The following is a 26780-nucleotide window of genomic DNA, read 5'->3' as shown; positions in this document are numbered from 1 at the left end:
CTGCCTTATTTCCACAAAAAACCCTACTTAAAGTACCTGCACATTAAAAAGCAGAGTTGCAAATACTGATAATTACAGTAGATGTAAAAAAAAGTGTGACACAGGCTGCGGGCTAGGTACCTGCTGGGGACCAACTTAAATCGTGCTTTCACAACTTTTGCAGAAACCACAAAAAGTGGTAGTTATTGTGATTGCTGCAAAAACTGGCATTTGCCCTCCTCCCCCACTGGGGTGCCTCTACCAATCAGTGGAAAGGGGTGGGATCACACAAAAGGCAGCCCTGTCCACCAATTAGTTTCGAGGGGCAGGGCCACCACAAAATACCTGCAAAAGTGGCTGTGCAAGCGGGCTGCAAAAAACCCTTAATCACACCCCAATTTAGGTAGGTTCCAAGTAATTGCATAGAGGTGAATTTCACATTCAGGCTCTTTTTAAACAATTCAGATCAGTCTAAACAGCAATCAGTTTTAGCCAGCCTTGGGTTCAAATAACTAAGATGCATACAAACCAAACAGAAGTTATTGCTCTACCACATAACATTCCACCACTGTGTCTTTATTTTGTAAAACTTCAGAAAAATATTAAAATATCAAAACCTACTGACAGCTTATAGTAATTTCTGAATAAATTATTAACCGTACCTGTCAAAGCAGCTGTAAAGATCTGTTTGTAATGAGCATGAGACTGAAACACAGTGGGTATATATATTTTCCTTTGAGGAAAATTTGCATATTTTACTTTCCTCCCTGTGGGAAAAGAAAGCTCAGAGATTGATATGTCCTGCAAAGTAATAAAATAAGGCATTAAAAACCTATGCTAAATCCCAAGGTCTTAATTCTGTATTAAAACGAATAATCATGAATTAAAGGAATTTTGATTCCTGATTCATAACTGTTTGGCATGCAAAAAACTACCCACTTCCTTTTTGAAAAATATTATGCTCAGTTAATATGTACAAGTAAGAAAATCAGGGACTGATTTTACAGCCATTCTATGAGGACTCACAAATAAATTGTTTGTTAGCCTAACTCTTAATTTAAGATCAGAAGCTCAATTCACGTACATGATCAATTCACTGACTTTTAAGGACTGCTCATATGCGCAACATTAAACAAGTGCAAGTTTGCAGCATTTTATATTATGATATGAACTTACAGGATGCCAAACAGAGTAAAATACAAATGAGCTAAATACAGTCTATGGAAAACTTAATTGTCAATTTTAAGTCTTTAAGCTGAATTTAAATGGTGCATAAGTATGGTGCTCAAGTCCTTTATACTCTGATGAATTACACCTAACTCACGATTAGCACCATTTCTGCACAGAGGTTAAAGCAGAACTCTAGCAAACTAAGGAAGTCATGTGGCCTTGTGAAATGGACACTGGACTGGGACTCAGGACATAAGGTTTTCATTGTCAGTTTTGTCACATGCCCAGTGACTTTGGACAAGTCACTTCCCCTCTCTCAGTGCCTCAGCTTCCTGTCAAATTAGGATAATGTGACTTTGTAAAGCACTGATAGCTAATGAGAGACCCTGTACGAGCACTAGATACTAAAAGCAGAAATAATGCTGAAATCTAGCATATCAGGTTTATGCCTGGAAATACATTTTTCACAATCTTTTAAAAATACATATTAAATATTCAGAATTCAGCTTGTTTCAGTTTGCAAATCTGCTCTTTAGTTCTTTGTATTCAAGAACCAAATATTAAATTCTAAAAGCTAACAACTGCATTTTGAAGTAACATTTCTAAGCCTTAATAACCTCATTAACATAACCAGTGTATGAACAAACATTATAAATGCTAATAAACTTATCAAAAGGAGGTTCCAACTTAAAAAATAGCTCGTTTTGATTTTACACTATATCCCATTCTCCCCCTGCCTTTCTGCATGAAAGTTACACCAAAGTAATAAAACAGTAACTGGTTATAATGGGAAATCATCAAGTTTACTCTGTATTTGACAACGCTACATTCAGAGAATGAACAAACCAATCATACTTTTCAAAGATGAAATTCTTGAGTTGTAATAATCATGATGTTACTTGTTACAGTAGTGGGTAAGAAAGTACAGACCAAAGCGTGATTTATAATGAACTACGTTAATATAACATGGTTGTCAAATAGTGACAAATCAGCCATTATGATCTATCAAGTTAACGTTTTTGTTTTTAAAACTGCTTTAAACAAAAAAAAACCTGAAAGTGTCTTTCTTTTTTTGAAGAGAAAATTCATTTAAAATCAATTTGAAAAGTCAAAACAGAGAAAAAGCAGGAAACCTGGAGATTTAAATGTTTGAAGATCACCTGAAATATACTCACCAGATCTATAGATTCACCTATTATATATAAAAATATTCGTGTTTCTATGAATGGGATACATGTAAAACTACATGTCATTCCTGTGCCTATAGTAGTGGTTCTCAAACTTTTTTGGACCAGGAACCATTTGTAAACATCAATGGTCAGTCCAGACCCACTGCCTCCCAGCCCCACAGTGTGTGGGGTAGAAGGTGGGTGTCTGGGGTGGGGGGGGAAGCAGCCCCTTGATAGCTGGAACCCTGCCAGCCTGCAAGCGAAAAGCCATGATTTCCCATGTTTTTCTCCTTTAAAAGGAGAATCCATTTTTAAAGGTTGTTCATGACCCTTTCATATAATCTTGTGACCCACGGGTTGAGAAATGCTGGCCTAGAGCATTACCTTTACCTACGTGTACAAATGCAGTTGTAACATCTGTAGCACGATTAGGTCCCTGACAGATGTTACACTTAAGATGCAATTAAAGGGTTAATCACATTTTAAGTAGTGACTTGGTCTTGCATTCATTCAATTAATGGTATGATAAAACAAGCAATAAGTCACAAAGTTATTGCACATATTTTGAGTAATACATGCAATAACTTTGTGGCTGGTTCCTATCATGCCTTTAATTGAATGTACCCCTACCTGCAGGTCAGCTTTGATAGCAGGGAGAGGTCCCTCAAGACCTTCTGAGTCAAGATACAAGGAGGCTCAGGAGAGGAAGACCTGATGGTGGGGCATCTACTACAGACCTCCCTCCCAAGAAGAAGAGAGTGATCAGGCATTATCCAGGGAATTGACTGAAGCAGCCAGAACTAAAGACCCGATTGTCATGGGTGACTTCAACTTCCCTGATATCTGTTGGGAGGACCATTCAGCCAGCTCCAGCAAGTCAGCCAATTTCTTGGCAGCTACTGATACCTGTTCCTGTCACAGGTTGCCGAAGAACCGACTAGGGGTAAAACCAATCTGGATTTAGTGCTTACCAAAGAGGAGGAAATGGTAGGGGACCTGAAGATTGGAGGTACTCTGGGTGACAGTGATCATGATCCAATTAGGTTCACCATTCACCGGAAGGCTAGGATCCTAATTAGTAGAACAGAAGTCCTAAATTTCAGAAGGGCAGACTTCAAGAAACTCAGGAGGCTAGTTAGAAAGGCCCTCTGTGACCCATGACTGAATGATTTGGGAATTCAGGAACAATGGTGCCTCTTCAAGGGAGCAATTCTCACTGCCCAAAAAGAGGCCATTCCCACGTGATCAAAGAACAGGAAAGGAGCCAAGAGACCCACCTGGTTCAACAGGGACATTAGAGAACTTTTGAACAATAAAAGATGCATATAATCAATGGAAAGGTTCAGCAACCAGAGAACAGTTTATTTATATAACCAGGGTCTGCAAGTATGATATGGAAAGCCAAGGCAGGCATGGAGATCTAGCTAGCATCTGAAATAAAGAGACAACAAAAAGTCCTTCACTGTGGAACCCCTACTGGATATGGAGGGACAGCCCACAGTTGACCCTCACAAAAAGTCTGAGCTCCTAAATGAATACTTCACATTGGTATTCCAGAAGGCTAACAGGAGCTGCGCACCCATCCAGAAGCCCAGACAACACGGGGAAGCCTATAGACAACATGAAATCAATCCTGAACAGGAGAGGGTCCTCTTAGAACAAGTGGACATTTTCAAGTCTGCTGGGCCAGATGACCTACAACCAAGAGTCCTGAAAGAACTGACTGAACTTGTAGCAGGGACCTTGGCAAAGATTTTCGAAAAGTCATGGAACTCAGGGGTGATCCCAGATGACTGGAAGACAGCCAACGGGTGCCCATCTTTAAGAAAAGGAGGACAGATGACCCTGCAAAACTACAGACTGGTCAGTTTGACTTCGGAAAAACACTTTTGAAAAAATTGTTAAAGAGGCCATCAATCACAAGTTTGTAACTGACAGGATATTAAAAAACAACCAGCACGGCTTTGTGGAGTGAAGATCATGCCTGACAAACCTGGTGTCCTTTTACGACCAGGTAACTAACCAGCTGGACAAGGGTGATGAGGTAGGCATCATTTACTTACATTTCAGTAAGGCCTTTGATTTTGTTTCCCATGAAACTCTCTCAACCAAACTGAAGGGAACTGGCGTGGACCAGCCTACAGTGAGGTGGGTGGATAACTGGCTTAAAGGCCGGTCCCAGAGAGTTGTAATTGATGGGATGGCCTCATCCTAGAGGACTATCTCCAGTGGTGTCCCACAGGGATCAATGCTTGGACCTGTGCTTTCTAACATATTAATTAGCGACTTGGATGACGGGGTGGAATGCTCTATGATTAAGTTTGCCGATGATACCAAGCTGTGGGGAAATGCGGGCACACCAGAAGACAGGGTAAAGATCCAGGATGACCTTGACAGACTGATTCTATGGGCTGATCAGATGAGGTTCATCAAGAAAAAGTACTGGGTCCTTCACCTGAGTAGAAAGAACCTTCACCCCACCTATAGGATAGGTGGTAGCCCATTGGATGGCATGACATCTGAACAGGACCTGAGGGTCACAATTGACCAGAAAATGAAAATGAGCCAACAGGGCAAGGAAGTTGCCAGGAGGGCAAATAGAACTCTGGTGTGCATCAGCCGATGTGTTGCCAACAGATCCAAGGAGGTGCTTCTCCCTCTCGACTCGCCATTAGTGAGCCTGCAACTGGAGTACTGTGCCCAGTTTTGGGCGCCACACCTCAAGAAGGATGTGAATAAACTTGAGAGGGTGCAGAGGAGGGCCACTCATGTGATTAGGAGCCTGGAGGATAGGCCCTATGAGGAGAGACTCCAGGAGCTGGTCTTGTTCAGTCTGGGTAAGAGGAGGCTACAAGGTGACTTGATAGCCGCCTACAAATATGGCAGCAGAGAACACCAGGATCTGGGAGAGCAGCCCTTCTGAAAGGCACCCCTTGGGATGATGAGGACCAATGGTCACAAACTAATAGAGGGAAGATTTAGGCTGGAGATAAGGAAGAACTTCTTCTCCATAAGAGTAACTAGAACCTGGAACACTCCCAGCAGAGGTGGTACAGTCAACATCCTTGGAGGTGATCAAGAGGAGGCTGGATAAGCATCTAGTTGAGCTCATTTGAGCTCATTAACCTCCTGCCTATGGCAGGGGACAGGACTTGATGATCTTACAGGTCTTTTCCAGTCCACTGACTCTGACTCTATATCACCAGTGCCAAGCCTCTGCAGCACACAGGAGCTTTTCAAGACTCCTGTGTGCTCCACAGGCTGGGAGCCATGTCAGCTAATTGAAGTCCCCAGGCAAGGGAGTGCACCATGCCCTCTGGAGGCTGGAACTCTAATCAGCTCTCAGGAATCCCAGCTGCAGGAGCATATGGTACACTTCCCAAGTTGAGAACCAAGCTTGTTGCTTGTTGGTGCAGGGGGAGCCAGGGATTGGGCTTCCCATTTACCAGCAATATGATACAATGGGATTAGATGCAGGATCCCACAACTGTGTGTCCTGCCATGTACATGTGACATGGTAGAAAGCATGACTTGGGATCCCGCATCAGATCCTATTGCACCTTTACTTTAATGTTGGTCAGCAACCTTAGGATGACCACATTTTGAAAAAGGATCCTGCCAAATACAGGATGGACATTAGTGGTATAGATTACATCTCTTCATGTCAATCAGCAACAATATTCAAATTATACACATCTATAGCTGGCAGTGGATGCCAAGAATCAGAGTTAGAAAAGATTTAGTCAAAGGAAAAAAAAAAAAAAAATTGCACTATAAGCTGTCGTTATGTGACAGGCCTGGTTCTGTAGTTGGGTATTTTTTCTGCTAATAAGCATATAGAATTATTGCTTAGCATTTATATACATAATATTCCCCAGAAGATCATACACATACAGCGAAGGTGCCCAGTAAAATGATTTTCCATCAAAAATAAATATATCGCCCATTACCCATGAAAATTTCTATACCATGACAGTTTTTAAACATTATTGGTCTTTTCATCAGCATGATCTGAGCAAGAGATCAAACTGTCAAGAATGGTGAATTTTCAGGACCATTTTGCAAAGGATGCTGCCCTTGACTAGATCTGTTCCTGATAGGACATTCAGAGCCAATGGGGCAAACATACTAAGTATACACAGTCTGCTTGAATAGCTACACACCTGGGTGTCTCCTGTTACAGTGTGGCAGTTCAACTGACCTAACACCTTTTGTGTTGCTTCAGGAACTGGAACGTGGTTTAAGTGCAGAGAAAGTTTCTTCCCCTCTGAAACAGAATCGTGGCTACTAAAATTTCCATGGTGTTTACTCAGTAAGCTTTTTATCATCTGCAAATGCACAGAGTCTGAAGAACTTTTATTCAAGGCATCACTCTGACTCTCTCCAGTGTCAGTAGGTGGCATTCCAATGACATTCTCAGCACAGAAGTCATCAGTCACTTTCACATCACCTCTGTTTTGAGTTATCAAATCACATTGAGCTGTGTTTTGATATTTTAGCCACTTGCTTTGTCCATTTTGTGAAGCCACATTAGGGAACACTGGTTGCATAAATGCCTCTCGTCTTTCTTCCATACACTCGCCAGACACAAAGGTTTCATACTTCCTGTCCTCAGGCCCAAAAGCACTGACGTGAAACACTGCTGATTTGTCATACAAGTTGACTGTTGGAGAACCAAAAGCTTGCTGGACTCCCTCACAGCCAGTCACACCTGAATAAACTTCTGAATCAGGAATCTTCCCAGTAGCAGGAACAGTGACAAGTGGAATTCTTGTTCTCAGTGTGGAGCAGGGTCTTGACAGGTTGCCATCTCCTGGACAGCTGGACTGCTCTATTCCTGCAAGACAAATACGTATTTAGCAACCTATTGCACCTGTCCCTGAGATGCAAATCTTAGTCTTCAAGACAGAGAAAAAAGTTAAAGAAAAAAATTCAAATACTTTCTTGTGAATCTTGACCTCTCTTGTAATAGCAAGCTCTTTGTACTCACTTATCCTGTGCATTACCAAGCTAAATCTTACCACCTAATAAGTAATTTCAAATATAATTATTCCACAATTTAAATATCTGTGTTCAAATCCAATTTTCTATACTGAAGTAAAAAATATACATTTTTATAAAAAAAGTCTCAGTAAACTAGTGCTCTAGTAATTAAACTCTTTATAAATATTGGAAATGAATCATTATATCAACAATAAGTTTTCAATAAAAAATACAGACCTCATTTGTGCCAGGGGCAATAAAAAAACAATTAAAAAATTATAAAATATAAAATAATACAAATATAAAATAAAATATTATCAACCTTTATCAATACCAGGTTTCTGACATTACAAGTTCCCATTTTGTTTAAATTCAGCATAAAGAAGAAACTATAGCCAGATGCAACACAAGTTACTCAAAATAGATTCAAAAGTATCAGAAGATGGAGAAAAATTAAAAGACAACAAATAAAAAATTACTAAGAGTGAGATGTTAGATTCCAGCTTTTGATTTGGTGTAAAGCTTAAGGGGAAAGAGTACAATCCTTGTTTAACAAATCTGTTCACACTAGCAAGGTCTTTTAGCTAATCAGTGCTTAAATGTTATGGATAAATAACATGCATTTAAAAGCTGAAACAAAGAGGCTCTGAAGAAGGGGTATTTGCCAGTACATACACTGAACACCATAGCATTAGGGCTCAGGTATAGCTGGTGTATCCAATGGGCATTGGGGGTCTGGATCAAAGACATCAAAGCTCTGTTGGAGAAAGCAGAATTAACTGCAATTATAAAATATAATTTCTTACTGGAAAAGAATTCCGAATGTTCTGTATCACTTAGTAAATCTCCACATGTCAGGGACTCCTGTTTAGGGATATCTATCATATTTTCTTCGTTATTTAAAGTTAAGGAAATAGAATCTGGATTTAATGAAGAGAACTGTTGTGACAGCACCTACACACAGAAAAAAAATATATACAGCTGAGTAGTGAAGACAAGAAAAATCTCAAGAATGACTTTTATTATTATTTTATATCACCTTATCTAATACATTTCTACTAAATGTCAAGAGGCATTTAACAAAATATAATATAATCAGATACTAATATTATAGAAGAAAGGCTTAAAATAAGGAGCCTGTTCGAACCTTGTTATGTTTCCTTGTAGTCCATTGGGTCAGTTCCAGATTAAAATCTGAAGAAAATTCCATCCATTTTGGAACTTTAGAAGTCATATCCAATATCACTGCTGGATAAAAGGAAAGACAACTTTCAGACAGACTAGTCACAGTGACCATCATTATTTTCACATTTACTTTTACTTACGAGATTTACTAGCATCTGGCTCTTCAATAAAGTCAGACTTTTGAATGTTCTCTTCTGTAATAAAGTTTAGATCATCTTCTGGAAAATTCACTGCGCCTGGGGACTTCAGAAAAAGACAAAAATTTCATAAAGCTGACAGAATACTCTTTTTCATATCACCATTATTTTCATTTCAAGACCTCATTTCCAAAAAAAAAAAAAAAAAGAAATATTTGCAATCTCAATGGGTGTTGGAAATGAAAAGCCCATCCAAATAAATGGCTTTCCTTTAGCCTCTTCAGTACTGCCATTGATGCTGTATTATAAAAATGAAGGCACAGTATAGCATTCCAGCAATCTACTGGCTCATATCAAAAACATGAATAAATCAGAACATAATTTTTTCAAATCTGATTTGGAACTTTGCATGTACTTCAGGATATTAGGACTGGGCAGATTTAAAATGTCATTCTTATAAAGAAAATAGAATACAATAATGACTCAAAAAGCCCTTTATCATTTTCCTTTATGAAGAATTTATTCATTCAATGCTGCATAATTACAAGCATATTTTAGACTGATCTTTGAAATGTATTAAAATAAATTCAGAAATTTCAACTTACAAATCACTACTCATGAGCATAGCAAATATTTGTAGGATCATTACTCAACAATGGTTATTCTCAAACTCTGCCATATTTTTCAGTTCCTAGTGATTCTGGTATAATCTTTATTTTATGATTAATAGTTAATTCTCCTTAACATCACCATCTGGACAAATTATTTTCTTGTACTACCAGAAGACAAAGCAACTAGAACAAACCTCATTTTACCTGTATGAAGTCACTCAGGACAGAACTACTTGAAAACTGGGCTGACAAATAACTGTCTGTTGTGAGACTTTCATGCTCTGAAGTTACTGGATATTGATTCCATCCTAACAATGAGTTAGAAGATCTCACCATCATCTCACTGGCTGCTGATCCTTTTATTTGGTGACCTTGAAACTGAACTGGCTACAGAATGTATTGCAATTATTATTTAATGTTAAATGAAAGAAAAATCTACTATCAGAAAACATTCTCTACACATACAAAGGACAACATCTGGAACTTAGAATAAGAACACTGACAAAAAGCAGCAACGTCTATGCAGCTTAACACGAGTGAACTACACAAATTTCTAATTCAACACAAAATGTCCCTTTCAAATGTTAAGCTATGATTTTGTGATCTCCAATGAAAACTACATGCAGAAAAGGTGTATTAAGAGCTGGGTGCACTAAAAGTGGTTGGTTGGTTGGTTGGTTTGGTGAAGGATGCAATTTAGCATTTTCTTGAAAAAAAAAAACCAAACAAACTGTTATTCTGAATTGGCATTACTTAAAAGATTGTACCTTTGGTTGGTAGTCAAAGGTCCGAAGGTTTCCCTGGCCTTGGATCACAGGTAGAATGGGCGTTTCTAGCACAGGTGCCTCTACAGAAGAAGGCTGAATACAAAGCAACAACAAAAAAAAAGAAGCAAGTTAATCAAGTAGAGTAATCAGCTATTTTATGTACACCAGTTATTTTAGCAGGTTGCCTGTTCCAGCTTGCAACCAAATCCTTCTCCATGCAGAAAGTTCCAAATTCAATATCCAAGTGGAATAGTTCTTAATTTTTTTTCTGACAATTTCTGTGTCAGAATACTAGCAAATGCTCTTAATCATGTTCATTGTTTGAAAGTCTGAAATCCAACAAGCAGGTCATAAATATCATCTGCCACTCAAATGTGACTTGGAGAAATCGAAGAATGTGTTTGGAAAAAAAAAAAAAAGCCACCTCTTTCAGTTTGAGGAAAGAGATAAACAGTATCTTTGGGGATGAAAGTGAAGACTGTTAATAGCACTGGATAAAATCAGTATAATGAAGCCAGGCTCCCTGCAAAATTCCTCACACAGCCTGCCAATCAACCTTATTTCAGGTCCTAGACCTCTTAAAAGGACCTGGTATCCAAGCAAGCAGTGAAAGAAAAGTTAAATCATGAAGGAAAAGCTACACAAAAAAAAGACTTGAATAAAAAAAGCTCTAACATGAAAAAGCATCAGGAAAAAAAAAATGTCCATCATAATATCATGCATCAGAGAAAATGAGACAACATGCCGTAGTAGTGAAAATAATATAGTAGGCTGGAATAGAAGACACTTAATGGTAGATTTGTGTCCACTACAAATGATACCATCTTAAGAACACTTTGAAACCGTAATGGTTGACTGTTGCCTTCAGTGGTCTCATATTATGGCCTGGCCCTTTTTCATCATGCTATAATACTATGCCAAGAAGGAATCCGGATCTACCAGTACTGGCCACAAAAATTCAATCAGAAATACCTTTGCTCAGATATAGGAAGGACCATCACAAAGTGACAGAAAGATGAGAAAAAAAGAAATGGGGGACAATGTAAACAATGATAAAAAATATAAATCAGAATGATTGTAGTAAATCATGAGAGCAATGACTGTTCTCTTTTTAAAGTTTTATAAAATACTCTGCTTTTCCTTTTGGTTTCCCCATTGCTGTTTCCAAACCATATCTTGTTTTTAGGGCCCAATCCTTCATTCCTTACTAAGCTAAAAACTCCTTTTAATTTTCCGCTGAGCTAAATGGGAACTTTTTGAGAAGTTGAGACTGTAAGTACTGTTATTTTGCACTACGCAAAGATGTTCTGGGCGCCTCCAAGTACAGAGAAAAGGACCACAGCTACTAAACTGAAACCTTAAGAGCTACCTTCAGGAAAGAAAACGAGACAAGCAACAAAAGCAGGCATATGAATGAGGACTGCACTTCAGCCTTCAGTCAGTCAGCACAATGATGGAACAATGTTTTCTTTTTAATGTTACAAATGTAAAAGGTGTGCTGAAAACAGGAACCATGACAGAACACTAATGTCACATTGTTTTCTTAGGTGATAATGATTTAAGCAGTACAATTATATCATTACTGAAGCTGTTCCATACTTCAGCCTTAGTCCTCACATGTGTAACATGAAGTATACAGGTTGTCCAACTGACCTCATGGAGAATATTCAAGTGCGCTGTCAAACATGTATATTAATGGTCCTTAAGACTTACAAGGAGGCATACAATAAATATGCTAAAAAGAACGTGTCTTTCAGCTACTCTTGTATGTTTAAGGATAAGCGACTTGTAAAGATGTAATATGGCTTATCCAATACCAATATAATGATATAGTGGTTTCCATGAAAAAAGCGATGGCACCTTTGCAAATAAAATTCTAAAAATCTTAGACTTGTACAATCTTACCACAGAATAAATAGTAGCTTTTCAAGTATCAAGTTCTTGACAAGGTTAAAAAATATGCAATATATATTTCACACTTAAATTATTCAGAATTTAAAATTACAATTAGAACACTGATAAAGAGAAGAGCTTAATCCCTTTAAGATTTCCTAGAATACCGATACTAGATGCTCCAGAGAAAGATGTAAGAAACCCCATAACAAACAATTATGGAATAAAACTCTCTCAAAGGAAATGTTTGGGGGTTTGTTTGTTTTTTATAAATCTAAACTTCTTAGTGGTAGATTTAGGCTTTTAAACTTAAAGATTTATATCCTTGCCTTCATTTTATAGTGTAACTAAATATTCTTACTATTTATGTTCTATGATAGTCTATGATACTCTTAGCCTCATTCATATCACAAGAGCCACAAGTCAGCTATGTTTTATGTTCAAGTATGTAAATATATATTTCAGGTTAATATTCCTAAATGACTCCCAACACAACCACTACTGTAACACAAGCCATAATTTGAATTCAAGCAGAATTCTTCAAACTTTTTTTAAAAGTATGATTACACACATGAAAATGAATTACCCTCAGGTTAGAAGAGTCAAAGTACAAACAAGGTGTTTGCATATCTCCTGAACAAGACACTTCTGCAAACTGTTTCCTACCTACAAAGAATGAAAAAAGAACAAGTTTTAGTTATGATTTTAATTCAAAAGATAAAAAGTCTTATAATCTAGAAACTGATCTTGCAGCCCTTATGTGAGTAGTTGTTCCCTTGAAATCAACAGAACTATTCCCTTCCTTGAGTAAGAGTAGGTGTTTGGGCCCATTTTTTTAATTAGCTACATACATAAAAAATTACATGAAATATTTAGTACACAACTTACTGCACACACTTATGCCAGTAATATGGGTATAAAACATTTTCACGACACACATCACCACAGAAGAGGTTGATACATTTTTTGTCATCGTATGCCCATTTTCAGGACTCCTTTGGAGCTACTGCAATTTCATTGTAGCAACATTTGTTTAAAAAAGTTTCCCAAGCTATTCAGTAACCACAGACTCTCAATCAGTAATTTTTTTGGCCCAATGAACAAAATAACTCAAATAGGTAAAGTTAAACACAAGCCTAACTCTTTGAAGGATTAGGCCATATAACAATTTCAGTAATGCTAGCAAAGCACATAAATGAAAGTCCCACATGAGGAAAAGACAGAAAATTAGCCAAAAGATCCCAGCCTTCTGAACTAAGCCAATGTCAAAGAACTTATTTAGTTTTTCTTATTTTAAACAGAGAGAGGTAGTTAATCTTGTTAGATTAAGGTTGCAAACAGAGGTTGCCTCTGTGCCACCATAAATGTGTATGGAGGCACAAAGGCCAGGCAAACAAGACGTCCATGCTCGTTGTAGCACCTCAAATGCCAACATTTGTGAGCATGACATACCACTATTTTGAAACAGACGCCTGATTCTTTTAAAGTAGGAGAACAGACAGCACAAAGGTACCTATACTCTCCAGCTGCCAAGGACAAGCTCTCCCAGGGCTTCATGGGCCTAACCTTGCATGTCCCAGGAATTCCCATTCCTAGGGCAGGAAGGCTCTGGAGTACCTGCATGGGTTCCCTCCCCCACATTTGTAGAAACACACCCTGAATGTTACCCTGCATGACTGAGCCCTGGCCACTCCAGGGAGCAGTAAGGGCCTGATCCTGCAGAACAACATGCATTTCATCCACTGAAGTGGATATATCCCGGCACAGCTGGTCCTCTTCATTTGGCCACATCTGTTTCTACTAGTAGTGCACTAACAGAGACTTTTGGGGCCGATACCAATAGCTGATTTTAAAGAAGGCATATTGGCCGATACCGATTTGATTTCCAACATGCAGCCTGGCAGCTTAAAGAGCAGCGTCCGGCTGGTAAGTCTGTTGTGGTGGAAGGAGAGGGGGAAGGCATATCAAGGTCACTGTGGTGAGGAAGGGAGTGGGGCTGGGGCAGGTGCTACCCAGCTGGGGTGGGGCAAGGCATGGGATGCAGCTGCAGCTCATCCCGGAGTGGTGCAGCTCATGACGCTGTGCACACCCTGGGAGGCACAGGGTGCGTGTGCCCCCAGATCTGTGTGGGGCGGGCTCTTCCCAGCTGGGGCTGGGCTGTGCTCCGGGTGGGCTGGCAGCACTGGGAAGGAAGCTATAACGGGCTGAAATCACCCCAAAATTTGCTGTAGCCGTCCCCAATGCCGCCACCCACCTGCCCAAGTACAGCTTGGTTCAAAGCCTGCTGGGAAGAGCCCAGCGCAGCCCTGGGCCCAGCCTGCAGCGGCAGCCAGCCCCACCCCAAGCAGATCCAGGGGAACATGCCCTGCATGCCCTCCCATGGTGTATGCAGCAGTGGGAGCTGCTCTCCCTCCCACCCAGCCCAGCACCCCTGGATGAGCTGCGGCTCCATCCTATGCCCCACCACAGCTGGGCAGCACCTGTCCCAGCCCCAGCCCTACTCCCTCCCTCCCTGCAGGGGCCATGATCTGCCCCCCTGCCCATTCCCCTTCACTCCCCTAGCCCCTTCCACCACAGCAGACTTACCAGCCTGCCAGGCTGTGCTCCTTGCCACTTACATGCTGCGCTGCGGCTATGCGCATTAGGCTGATTTCCACTACAGTCAATTTTCCTTATATTGGTGCTGATCCAATATCGGACCAATGTATTGCTACCTCTCTTATTGAATAAAACAAAGAAACAATGGAAAGGCTCTTAGAACTATACTTAGCAATGTCTTTGTAAGTGACTTAAAACTAATCTAAGTTCATCAAGGTCAGTATTCATAGATGATGTTGACATGGAAAGTTTGATATTCACTAAATTAGTAAATATGAGCAATCTCTTCCTTTGCTGGCAGGTTATGACTTACAAGTTAGTTCTTTTTAAAATGTATTTCAGATTGCTAGGCCACTGATACCAATGCTAATATTTTCCAAATTAACATCCCTAGTTCACCAAAGAGCAACCATATTATCAAACATACTGCTAGAATGGGAAATCTAAAATAAGAATTTAATATGCAAGGGAAAGATTTTTCTCTCTCACACACTCCTGGACCATCATAGCTAAAAAATTTGAGCCCTAATTTAATATGCAACAGATAAATCTTTTTAGCTGGCTCAACCATTTGCTTCTCTGGTTATGTTTTCCAGTAAGTGAATCCATTCATCCAGTCCCGTAAATGGCTTAGTGCCTTAAACACCGAAATAGTTTGAAGAGCAGCTCCTTTAAATAGTTTCCATTAAATTAGCTATTTATAATTATTTTGGTTGTTTTCTTAATCTTTGTTTTATATACACTATCATGAGAAGTGCATGAAGAAAAATAATTCTATTTATTTTAAATTTCAGTAAGGAAAGGATACCATATTTACAAAACTCTTATGTTTGGAGTTTGTTCTTGGCATGTTATACTGTCCACCTCATAAACATACAGAGCTAAATTCTGTCCAATTCACAGATATAACCACAGATAGGATCTGGCCTATAATCAAAGATCAGTTTCAATTTCTTTTCAATGATTTTAATGGTCTGCTTTGACAAAAGCTATCTGTTGCCAAATTTCAATGCTTAAAATAGCCATGTTTAAAAGTCAAATGCTTGTCAGAGACATTTAAATGGTAGAAGGTACAATCCCCAATTGTTTGAAATCAGAAGTAAAGGCCTTAAAAAATGAGACGTTCAAAAGCTATTTGTTGTAATCAATTACTGTTACATATATGATTTGTATTGACAATAAATTATTTCTCTTCTATATATATAGTTTCACGCAACAAGTTACTATTTTTCCACTATTTTTCAGTTCTTCTATTCTCTAGTTGTTCCAATACTCTACTGTGTTAGAAGGAAGAGTTTATTTCAATTCTCAGACAATAACACAGTATGTAGCTATAGTCTTTATTATTAAAGCTATATTTTATCCAGACTCTGTCAAATGTCAACCCTACTTAGCCCTAATTCATTTCTTAAGGATTAAATCTGACACCAACTAAAGTACACTGAAAAACCCAAGCTGTTCTCAGTAGGGCAAAATCAGTTTATAAGTTACAATTAACAGTCAGATTTTTTTTTTTTTTTTAATTGTGAATGTTAACACTCTGGCATTATGATTGGCGGTTTCAGGAAAACATCTAGCGATATCATGGGTACTCATAGGAAGAAAAGTTTAATATACATGACATATAACTCCTAAAAATATTAATTTGTTAACCAAAATGTCCTACTTTTTATAAAAATCATTTTTTTCCACAGGAAAAATAGGAACTAGATAAACATCAACATAGAAAGCCATCAACAATAATTCAGAATCCAATATAAAATGGAAGTTTGGAAGTTAACCTAACCTTCAAATTTTCCAGTGGGCTCACATTTATATTTAGAAGTCTCTCTTTGATACACCAAGCTATTACATTCCTCCATACTTTGTAAGCTTTCTAATGCTGTGCTATGTTCAGTCAGAGACCTTAGAAGGCTGATGTCATTTGGTAGATCAGGAAGACCAGAGGAATTTTCATCACAAGCCAAGTATTTCATGCAGTCAGTTCTCATTCTTTCATCTTCCCTTGGTTCCTGGATGGAATTCATGATGGTTGACATATTTTCAAATTCAGTTTCATCCATCACCCCTTCCTCTGAAGACTGCTGGATTTTTGCTAAAGTATCACGTTTGAAAATCTGAGTAGTAAATGCAGCATGGTATTTCCCTGCATCATGGCACGAACCATCAGAACAGCCAGCCATTAGAGGGAAGGTTACCAAGGGGCTTTCTAAATTAATATCACCACCAGGAGAATCACTGAAATATTCTAAACAACTACCCTGGGAATTTGTGCTTCCAAGCTCTGTAGTATCTTTTTTACAATTTTTGTCAATAGCAGAATTCTTTAAAGCAGAAGGAATATATGAAACAGTTTTATTTTTCTCTAATTTGTTGGTATTATCATCACATTCGTAATTATTCACTCCACTTTGCACTCGATCAGTATGCTTGTTATTCACTAATGACATGTCATTATTGGTACATGATGGGTAGAAATCAAGGTTCTTGCTGATTGCGGTTTCAATATTTAACGTGCTTTTATTTGCATCTTCTACAACAGTATCAGCATCTGAACACCTCACTTCAATCTGAGAGGGAGCTGCAGCATCTTTCTCAATTCGGTCACAACCTTCAGACATCTTAACACAAGCCTGTAATGGCAGACACTCTAGGGTAAAATTTTCATCTATCCCTCCCAGAGATGTCAATTGTTTGACATCTTTTTCCTGATTACTGAGTGTCATTACTTCACACTGCCCATGAACTCTCATCTCCTTTTGTGTCACAGCTCCCTCTGTCGAACAAGCTGAACATTGTGAAAGCACATTTCCTTCACATAGCTCTTTATCTTCAGTGTTACTGAAATCAAAAGTTTCTAACAGATTGAAGTTAACCTCCAAAAACTGTTCAGGCAGATCACTAACCTTGCCATATTTAGGCAAGTCCTTATGGACAGCTTTAGGACCAGCCCATGTTATACCCACAGGTACCCCAGAGTCACCAGCTACACTTTCTACATTTATTCTTGATTGAGATTTAATTTGTGGCTGAGCAAGAAAGCCCTGTGGCTCTTTAACACTGTCAGAGGTCTGACTGGATTTGGGAATATTTGTTTCAAAGGTAACAAAGTCATCTGCATTCCTTGCATAATAAACAGCCTCTGAAGATGTGGCAAACTGAAGGTTGTTCTTTTTATTTATGTTGGATTCAGATAATACAGTACTGCTTGGTTGGTCTTTGACAACACATCCATTAATGGCCAATAGCTTAGCTGCTCCATCACTTCTACAGACTGTAGATGCTTCAGAAGTTCGTTTACATTCCCCATTATCATGCTCTGCATCATCCATTAGTTCCATGCAACTGTACTTTAACTCTTGTCCAACTGGATGTACAGAGGTTGTAAAGAACTGCAAAGCCTTTGAGTGGCAAGGGGCTTGTAAAGTCAGATTTGCATCATTTGTCTTCTGGTCATATTTCTTCTCCATTACTACTCCATCATAAGATTGGCCACCTGAACTTGGCAGCATATAAACATCCCATCGGCTTGTATTAGTCTCAATGATTTCTATAGGATATTGGTGCTGTGTATCTTTAGGGCTTCCTATGTCAGTGTTGTCTGCACCTTCACGTACAAATGTACTGTTTTGTTTAAATAAAATATCTCTGCTTTCAGAAGGCTGACATCTAGAAATATCCTGTTCGTCTTCAGCTTTTTGCTCCCTGCATTGTTGTGTTGGCTTGGATTTCAGAAGTGCTATTATTTGCGCTTTGCTCCTGATGTTCTGAGAGACTTCCACACCAACTGTCTCACAGGCTGCTTTTGGACATCCAGTAACTGAAGATTCTTGCTTCGTAAGTACAGAACCTGCAATGGGGTTACAATGGTTTCTATTCTGTACATCTTCTTTGTGACTGTTAGTATATGGAGAGGAAACCAGAGAGGAGATGAACACGTCTTCTCTAGCACTACTTGTGCAAACAACACTGTTAGAGTTTTCAGACAAACTGCTTCCTGATTCTTTCTTGCAAATAGCAGAAAATAAAGGAGAGGTATCATAAAACTTAGAAGGAAAAGGAGACTGGCACCACTTAGATGAAGAGGTTGCTGGTGATGCACTCTCTTCCACTGTTGCCATTCTCTTTTCAACTTGACGTGGCCCTTGGAAGCCCTAAGAGAAAGGTTTAAAATTAATCCTTTTTATTAACATGTTTCAAAAGATAAAAACTAACCTACAATATATCATGCTGCATGTTCTCACCAAACCTCCCACAACTATTTCACATGGTTAATGAAAACTGACTGGGCTTTTATAAATACCAGCTCCACCAACCATAATGATGTTAAACACAAAAATCTACCATACAATGAAAATGTAGCACTCAGTGGCATGATCATTCTGGTTCACACGCCTGAAAAAGCAGAAGGATATAAGTGTATTTAGTATCAAATCTGCTATAAATTCATCTTGTTGGGCCCAGACATTTTGCAGCACATAAAATATTTCATGATTGGAATAAATATAATCTGAGCCCCTTTGAGAAAAAAGGGAAACAAAGATAAGCATTCAAGTGTAATTATGTGGCAAGAAACTGATGAAACACACACACAAGGAATAAATAGTGATTGATTTTGTTTACATACTGTATTTACTCAAATTCAAGATGATTTTTTTCCCCACTTAAGTTTGGGGAGGAAAAAAAGCCTGGTCTTAGATTGAAATACAGGTGGGGCAGGCAGTTGTTGAAGCTCCACCCCCTCCAGCACCCCCAACTGCACAGTCTCCACCATACTCCTCTTGTCATGGTGCTAAATGAGTCACCCCAGCCTGGCCACCAGCTCACAGCAGCGGAGGGAGGGAGCACCAGAGAAACTATGCAGCAATAAGGAAGCTGCTGCAGCTCTAGCTCTGCCTCCAGCCCTGAACAGGACCTGGAGCTAGAGCTGTCACCACTGTTGGCTCTGTTCCTAGTCCAGCTGACATCACATGGGGGAAACAGCTACAGGGAGGAGCAGATGACAGGAAGGGGCTGGCACCAAGGGGTGGACAAGTGATAGGAGGGCAGGCACAGGGAGGGATAAGAGAGACTACCTGCCTCCCCACCACTGCCTTCCAAACAGCAGACGTAGGAGGGAAAAATTTTAAATGATCTACATATAATCAGATTCTATATGTGGAAAATTATAACTAATGTATAATTTTCCCTGTATAAAAATCTAATAATTGGGGGGCTGCCTTAAATTCAAAGTAATTTTGGATTCATGTAAAACCAGTCACTTTGGGTGTGTACTGGGCAACACAAATGTGCATTATTTTATTTTCACTAACCCAAATATGTGCTGAAACCTCCATTAAGAGTTTAAGACTTTTTATTCTTACTGTAATAAGAAAGTGCTCCTTCAATTAAGCATCATGAAATATTATATATTTAGAATCTACAGATATAAAAAAATTATAATCTATAGATATAAAATTATAATTATATATATATATTCATTTTATATTTCATGATGCTTAGTTGAAGGAGTACTTCACTTGATCTGAGCCTTCAAGAGGCCGACACTATGAATAAAAACTTTAAAATTATATTTGGCTATAACAGCAAATCCAACAAGAGTTTAATAAGTCATGGGTCTACACAGCATAATTTTTTAATTTTCCAGTAATGTTTTAAATGGTATACAATTTTTAAATATATTTATTTTTAAGTATAACATATGAAACAAAGACATACAAAGACATACTGTAAACTTCCGTTTCAAGCCAACAGGTCGGTGTAGCAGAGGTAGACTAGACAGTTTCACACCATTTCTGTTTGATGTAGAAGCTTCTATTTTCTTTGGTGGATGGGTACAATTGTTTTCAGTAGCTTTTTCTGCTTCAACTGTGATCAAATACCGATCACCTTCTAAATCATCTCCAGGTTTCACCTAAAAGAGAAAGAAAAGAAAAGCTTGAGGTACCTGAAACACTGACATTCTCTTCATCTTGCAAAACATATTAATACATAGAGAATTTTCCTTTTAAAATATTAACACGTCCATAAAAAATAAATGTTAATTCAAAATATAACTCTTATAGATAACTGGATTAGATTAAATATGAAAGCAAAAATTAGAACTTAGTATTAATATGTTAAATTAACATAATTTAAAATAGCTAGAGATCGTGTACATTACCAAATAGTAGCATTACAAAAAGAACAAAGTTCTCAGGTACCCAGCTCCTTATATTATTATTTATTTATACAGATCTATCAATTTTAGTCTGCATAACTGAAGCGTACCAAATCACAGTTCCATGCCTGAAGGAGCTTAAGTATAAGAAAGGACCATACAGTGCAAATTAAAGCACATAATAGTCTAGATCAGTGACACCCAACCAGGGTGCACACCTTGTGTTAGGTGTGCAAAAACCTACACAATTCATAAGGTAAACCCAGAGATTTCAAACAGGAATCCATAGCAACAAAAATATCGTGTCCTGTTCTGGTCTTCCTGAGTTCTTTGAAACGGAAGTACCAGTCCACTATTTTTCCATAGTTAAAAAATGAGTGAAAGCTAAGAGCTGGCCTTTTCCATGAGGTGCCTTGCGTCTAAAAAGCACCACTCACCTACCTTACAGCTGATACTGCTCCCAAGAATCAACGGGTGCATCTAGATCAACTTTATTTAAAGGAGTGATGGAAAGTAATCAGTATATAGGTACTCCTCACTTAACGACCGAGTTCCGTTCCTGCGACTAGGTCATTAAGCGAATTGGTCGATAAGCGAGGAGCCGCTCTGAGCAGCGAAGTGCTCCCCGCAGGACCGTGTGCTGGCAGCCGCGTCCCTGGGGCGGGGGGCCGAGCTGCTCCCTCCCCCCCTCTTGCCAGCACCAGGGCAGCATTTGGCCCTGAAGCCAGGGCTGGTGGGAAGAGGATGCCGAGAGAGGGAAGGAGCTGGCACCAGGGAGCAGGAGGGAAGCTCGGCCCCGGCAGGCAGAACTAACCACTGTCCTTAAACCCACCCTCCAGACCCGCGCGTGGGGCTGCTCTGCGCCCTGCCAGCTGTTGTCATGTGGGGCCGGGGGCATCGCTCCCCCGGCTGCTGTGACCTGGGCTGGGGGTGTCAAGCCTTCCGCGGGGGCACTGGGTACTGGCTGGGCTGAGCTGTGCCAGTGCTCCGGCGTGCACTGGCACGGCCAGGGAGGGGGCTGCCTCCTCTGGAGCGGGGTGCCCGGCGCTGCTGCTGCCCTGGCCCCCGCGAGGCCCCGGGCTGGGGCAGGCGGGTCCTAACGGCATCGGCGGAGCAAGAGCCCGCCCTGCCCTCGCGCTCTGGGCCAGTGCCTTCCAGCGGGCGGGCGTGCACGTGTCCCGGCCCCGCGGCCCCAGCGCTCCCGGCCCCGGGGCCGCTCCAGGACCTCCGCCCTACCGCCCTCGTGCCTGCAGGCAGGTGGGAGCCGGCGGAGCTGCCCCGGCCCCGGTGAGGAAAGACCGCTCCATGCGCCCCGCCCCGCCCGCGGGAGCTATCCGTCCTGCTGTGCTGAACCTGCGGCGTGCCATTTCCACAATACAGGTACTCCTCACTTAATGACCTACCTGCTCAGAGTACCGACTGCTCGGAGAGCTGGTCGTAAGTCCGCGCGGTCGTTAAACAGGTAGGTCGTTAAGTGAGGAGTACCTATACATGTATTGAATGTCCCATGCTTATGCAATTGCACAAACACATGCAATAAAAAAAAAAAAATTAAAAAAAATTACTCGCTGTATCAGTGGGAGGCCAACCTTTTTGGAAAGCATGCCACAAAATAGCCCTGCACCCGCTCCAAGCATCTTTCCAATCTTTTATCTGCCTTATCTGCTGCTATGCTTCCTGCCTTGTACCCCCTGCCTCATTTGCTCTGCTTTCTGCTTCCTGCCTTATCTGCCACTTCCTGTCTCCTGCCCAATCTCCTGCATGCCACACAAAGAGGCTGTCTGTGCCAGTTTTGCAGGTTGGCCACTCCTGCACTATACAGTACAATGATACTTGCTATCCACAAAAAGCACATTTATTAGACGTTATCCGCTGTAGTGAAAATCTGCTACTATAATGCTTTATACTTTGTTAGATCAAAAATATGCTACATCTGACCATTTATAATCCTGTATTTGTAACAACTTCTAAAATCAGAATATATTAGACAAAATAGTAGGACAGGGAACTTTAGACTGTGCAAAGATGAATAGTGGTCCCAACAAAGACTAAAGTTTTTAGTGTTAAAAATATACCTGAGTTTTGACAAATATGCTCTCCAAACATTGTCCTTTGTCATCAAATAAGGTCGCCTGCATTGAAACATAGTGAAATGTTAAACAATCAAATTACTGCATTTCAAAGAGCAGAGTGGATTTGGTAGACTCAGAGAATATATCATACTGTATTAAACTTGAACTCTTCACCTTACTTCCTCCAGTGCTGGTCTTCAAAACCCCATCTTGCCATACTTTTGATTTCTTGGTCTTCTGATGAGTGTATAAGACCTTTTGAATAAAATTGTGATAATTACTGAAATGATAATTTATAGTGGTTGTTGCACAAACACAAGAAATATTTAACTGAATTTTATATATTGTTAATAAAAAACACTTACAGTAAACTCTTGACAAGTCATTGCTTTGGATGGCTTTGCTTCATCAAAGGTCTACATTGCAACTTTTCACTCTCTCATGCTACCTAGGAGACAAATATCTTTTTTAGAAGACATCAGCAAATAATCTAATTTACAGAGGTGCAAAGCACCATTCATTTTAACTCAGTTGATACCTCTGAAAATGTAGCCATTAATTTTTACAAAGCACTTTGAAAATTAGAAGCTTTATCGTATTAACATAATCTTCATGCACACTGGCAATAAGAACTTAGGTTACCTCAAAAGGTATGATTTTCAGAAAATGTAGAATGCCCACTGTCTGAAAAATCCTTTTTTGTTTGCTTGTTTTGTTTTTACACATAACAAGTTGGCCCATTAAAATTTAAGCTGCTGACCCCCCCCCCCCCCCCAGTTAGCCAGTCAACAAAGAACAACATTTTATAAAAATATAATGATCTGTGTCTATGTTCAAAGGGTTGGACTTTCATTGAAACTATTGTCAGTTTTATTAGCTACTGGCACTATGATGAAAATCGACCACAGGGAAATAGCTAGTACTGGCACATGCTCCCAAACTACTTGCAATCTCTGGCTGCCTCTACAGACATCAATATGAATGAATGAAAAAGTATTTAAAAGTAATCATACATAAGAAAAGGAATATGGAAAGCCAAGAAATATTGGACAGCTGTAGAAATTATAGGAAACTACATGATAGCCAGCCTAATAAAAATATAGTTGGATCGATAATACAGATACTATATTTTAACTTTGAAGCACCATACCAGTAGTTACCAAACTGTGGTTCATGGGTGAAACCAATTAGTACACTCCAGCAGGCTCAATTAAATCAAGCCTGCTCCAAAATGCTATAATTACAGCACATTGAAGCAGCATCCCTGCGCATCTACAGACACCCTAGGACTCTGCAATGCTGTGGCTAAAATCTGTCATTCTGTTCCTGGGATCCACACTGATTCAACATTGTAAAAATAAATGTCATTGTTGTAGAACAGTTTCTAGTCAAATACAACTGATTTATGGTATTAGAGATGAGAGAGATTCATGGCAATGAGTCTCAAACTGTGCAATTGGTTTCATTACTTTATTAAGCAAAAAAAAAAAAAAAAAAAAAAAAAAAAAAAAAAAAAAAAATCTTCAAATGCTCAAATTCTACAACTTACCACCAGAGGGCTTTCCTGTTTCCCATATTTTTCGCTATCAGTCTTGGTTCAGCTGTATAGAAAAATCATGTTTCCAGTTGTGTAAATGCTAGTTCCCACAGAAAAGGCAGATTCTACAGTTTATCATCATTTTTGTGCTAGTGCTAGAAGAGGATTCTGGACTTCCAGCATTAAATAAAGCCATTTACATAAACATGTTACTCAAGAGAAGAGTAGTTTTCAGATTTTTTTTTTTACCTCTTCTTTAATAACAAAATGGAACTAGAACAATACTGGGAATTATAGAAGCAGTCATGCAAACTCAATGGAAACAAGTTTAAGGCAGGCTGAATAATAGGGGCACCAATACAGACTCTGTTTTCCCCTGGTTCATTGACTATTAAAAGAACATAACTGCAGCTGCTAAAATTGTAAATGACATCAAATTGGCTGTTCTTGTTCTATCATTAAATATTAAAACAACATCACCTAATTTTCACAAACAACCTTGAAATATTTTCAACAACAAAGGAAGAAAGAAATTAAAGGGGAAGCCAAAGAAAAAGAATCAACTTTCATCTTTTTTTTTTTTTGGACTGGGACTAACTGAAAGGATCAGTACCACTTCAAAGTTCTTCTAATGCTAACAGGTTACGAAAGATCAAAATAAGTCTGTTTCCCCATCACTCCTTTTATTACAAGGATTGTTTAACAGTCCCTCTCTTTCACATCATTTAAAGCAGAGGCAGGCAATTATTTGGGCTGAAAGGCCACATGTGAAGTTTTGTGAGCTGTTGAGGCCTGGGAGGAGAGGGGAGGAAAGGGGAGAGGGAGCCAGGGAGATGCCAATTGATCCTATCCACACTGCTAGCTACTGCTGGAAGCCTGAGGGAGCGTTGTGCCCCACACCACTCCACTCTGCCACAGCCAGGACCTGGCTGGGCCAGACAGTGTGCAGATTCCTCCAACACTCCCCTGCCCCACCATCCTGTTGGTACTGTGCAATCCTGGCACTGCAACAACTGTCAGCCTGGTCCACATGGGACAAGGCATGATGCAGCACGCTGAGTAGTTGTACCACCCACCCACCCACCCACCATGATGAGCTGCTGCAGCCGTGCCACATTGTAAAATGTTGGGGGTGACAGCCCTGAGTCAAGCGGGGGTCGTACCCAACTTTGGGGGCTTGGCTTTTTTTATTATTATTAATACATTTCATGTTCCAGGTCAAATCAACCAGATCAGTTCCACATCATACTACTGAGCAGAACTCAATCATTCCAAAATCCATATCGACCGAGCAAGCAGGACGCAGTCCCAGGCTTTCACCCTGGGACTTCAGACACTCCCAAATCCACTGGCAGGCATCCTACCTGCAGGCCCAAGAGATGCCCCTGCTTCACTTTAGCCCACAAGAGGCCAACTTCTGGGTTTGCTGTCAGTGTTTTCTTTTGCCTGCTTGCCTTGAAATAAAGAAATGCTTCGACTCTGACCCAGGTCTCACTCACACACTGGCGATTAGTGAGCAACATAAATTTAAAAAGATGGGTTATTGGCATATTTATTTGCAGATTTCTCAGGGTACGATCGCTTTTCAACAAACAAACACGATCGTTCTGAGCTTCCCATGCGGGTACTTTCATATTTAAGGTGTGGCAACGCTGCGTTCAGGTAACCAGGCGGGGACGGGACGCGGGCCCGAGGCCGGCTCGGCTCGGCTCGGCTCGGCTCGGCTCGGCTCCAGCCCCAGCCCCAGCCCCAGCCCCAGCCCGCCCCAACCTACCCCACCTCCCGCCCCCAGGCAGTAACATGGAGACAAGCGAAGGGAAGGTGCGTACCCACCTCACGGAGGGACCAAGTGACCGCCGGACCCTTTCAACTTTGAAGCTTTCCCGCGCCAGCTGCCGATGACGTTGTTCCTCTGCGCCGGCACAGAAGGCCCCCGGCTGCCCAAGCTTCGCCTGACGGGAAAGGGGAACAGGACCAAGCCGCTTCCTTGTCGGCCCCTGGCAACCGGCGTGCGCGTAATACGTCACGAGAGCGCCCCTCGCTGATTGGCCTGGCCCCGGAGCTTTCGCTCTGAGACTCGAGCGTCGCGTTGATTGTGACGTGACGGCGGGGCGGAACGGCGGAGCGCTGGAGGAGGCGCGGAGGGTTGTGGCCGCGGGGCGCCCGCGTGACGCTGCCAGAAGCCCCGAGCGGCCGGCGTTGGCAGGTCAGTGCCGCTGGGGGGGAGGGGCGGGCGAGAGCTACCGCGGCGCTTGGAAGGGGAATGCTGTGACGTCAGGGCCTTGTCATGGGGGAGGGGGCGGGGCCTGTAGCAGCTTGCGCGCGAACTCCGCGTGTCGCAGAGCCGCGTCCTGGCTGTTGTGGGGGGTCCTGCTCCGGTGGGGTCGTGTGCAAAGGCTGTGTCCGCGCATGTGTTAGCGGTTCCCTCCAGCATGTGCGCTGCCCCCAGGCCCCGCTTTGCCCTGGCCGTCGTGCTGTGGGCTGAAGGGGGCTTGGTGTTCCTGCCCACACTCATGCAG

At 40.8% G+C, this 26780-nt stretch overlaps 2 protein-coding genes across 6 annotated transcripts in view; one reads left to right on the top strand and one right to left on the bottom strand.

Annotated features, from left to right (window-relative positions):
* Positions 1-26255, bottom strand: part of ZGRF1 (zinc finger GRF-type containing 1) — a 50965-nt gene extending 24710 nt beyond the window's left edge. For 2 of the 4 annotated variants that reach the window (XM_019500091.2, XM_019500093.2), the window contains exons 1-14: positions 26095-26255; positions 24274-24325; positions 23090-23172; positions 22899-22979; positions 22728-22784; positions 20221-20406; positions 16279-18646; positions 12481-12560; positions 10002-10094; positions 8627-8729; positions 8449-8549; positions 8108-8255; positions 6482-7155; positions 642-780 (exon numbers count right to left, since the gene is read on the bottom strand). In XM_019500091.2, the coding sequence (XP_019355636.1) occupies positions 642-780; positions 6482-7155; positions 8108-8255; positions 8449-8549; positions 8627-8729; positions 10002-10094; positions 12481-12560; positions 16279-18646; positions 20221-20406; positions 22728-22784; positions 22899-22979; positions 23090-23110 (4051 nt within the window). In that variant the 5' untranslated portion in view covers positions 23111-23172; positions 24274-24325; positions 26095-26255. Of the gene's footprint in view, positions 1-641; positions 781-6481; positions 7156-8107; positions 8256-8448; positions 8550-8626; positions 8730-10001; positions 10095-12480; positions 12561-16278; positions 18647-20210; positions 20407-22727; positions 22785-22898; positions 22980-23089; positions 23173-24273; positions 24326-26094 lie in introns of those variants that run through there. The other 2 variants (XM_019500092.2, XM_019500094.2) reach the window with 2 other exon arrangements.
* Positions 26256-26373: 118 nt separating this feature from the next.
* The window catches only part of LARP7 (La ribonucleoprotein 7, transcriptional regulator), a 33092-nt gene continuing 32685 nt past the window's right edge, over positions 26374-26780 (top strand). Inside the window, exon 1 of one of the 2 annotated variants that reach the window (XM_014597868.3) lies at positions 26374-26467. The gene's annotated coding sequence lies outside the window, so the exon portion shown is untranslated. The remainder of the gene's footprint in view (positions 26468-26780) is intronic. The other variant, XM_006271530.4, reaches the window with a different exon arrangement.

Source organism: Alligator mississippiensis, chromosome 2 (genome assembly GCF_030867095.1).
Source record: "Alligator mississippiensis isolate rAllMis1 chromosome 2, rAllMis1, whole genome shotgun sequence".
Taxonomy (NCBI): Eukaryota; Metazoa; Chordata; order Crocodylia; family Alligatoridae; genus Alligator; species Alligator mississippiensis.
This window is presented reverse-complemented; position numbering and strand designations above follow the sequence as displayed.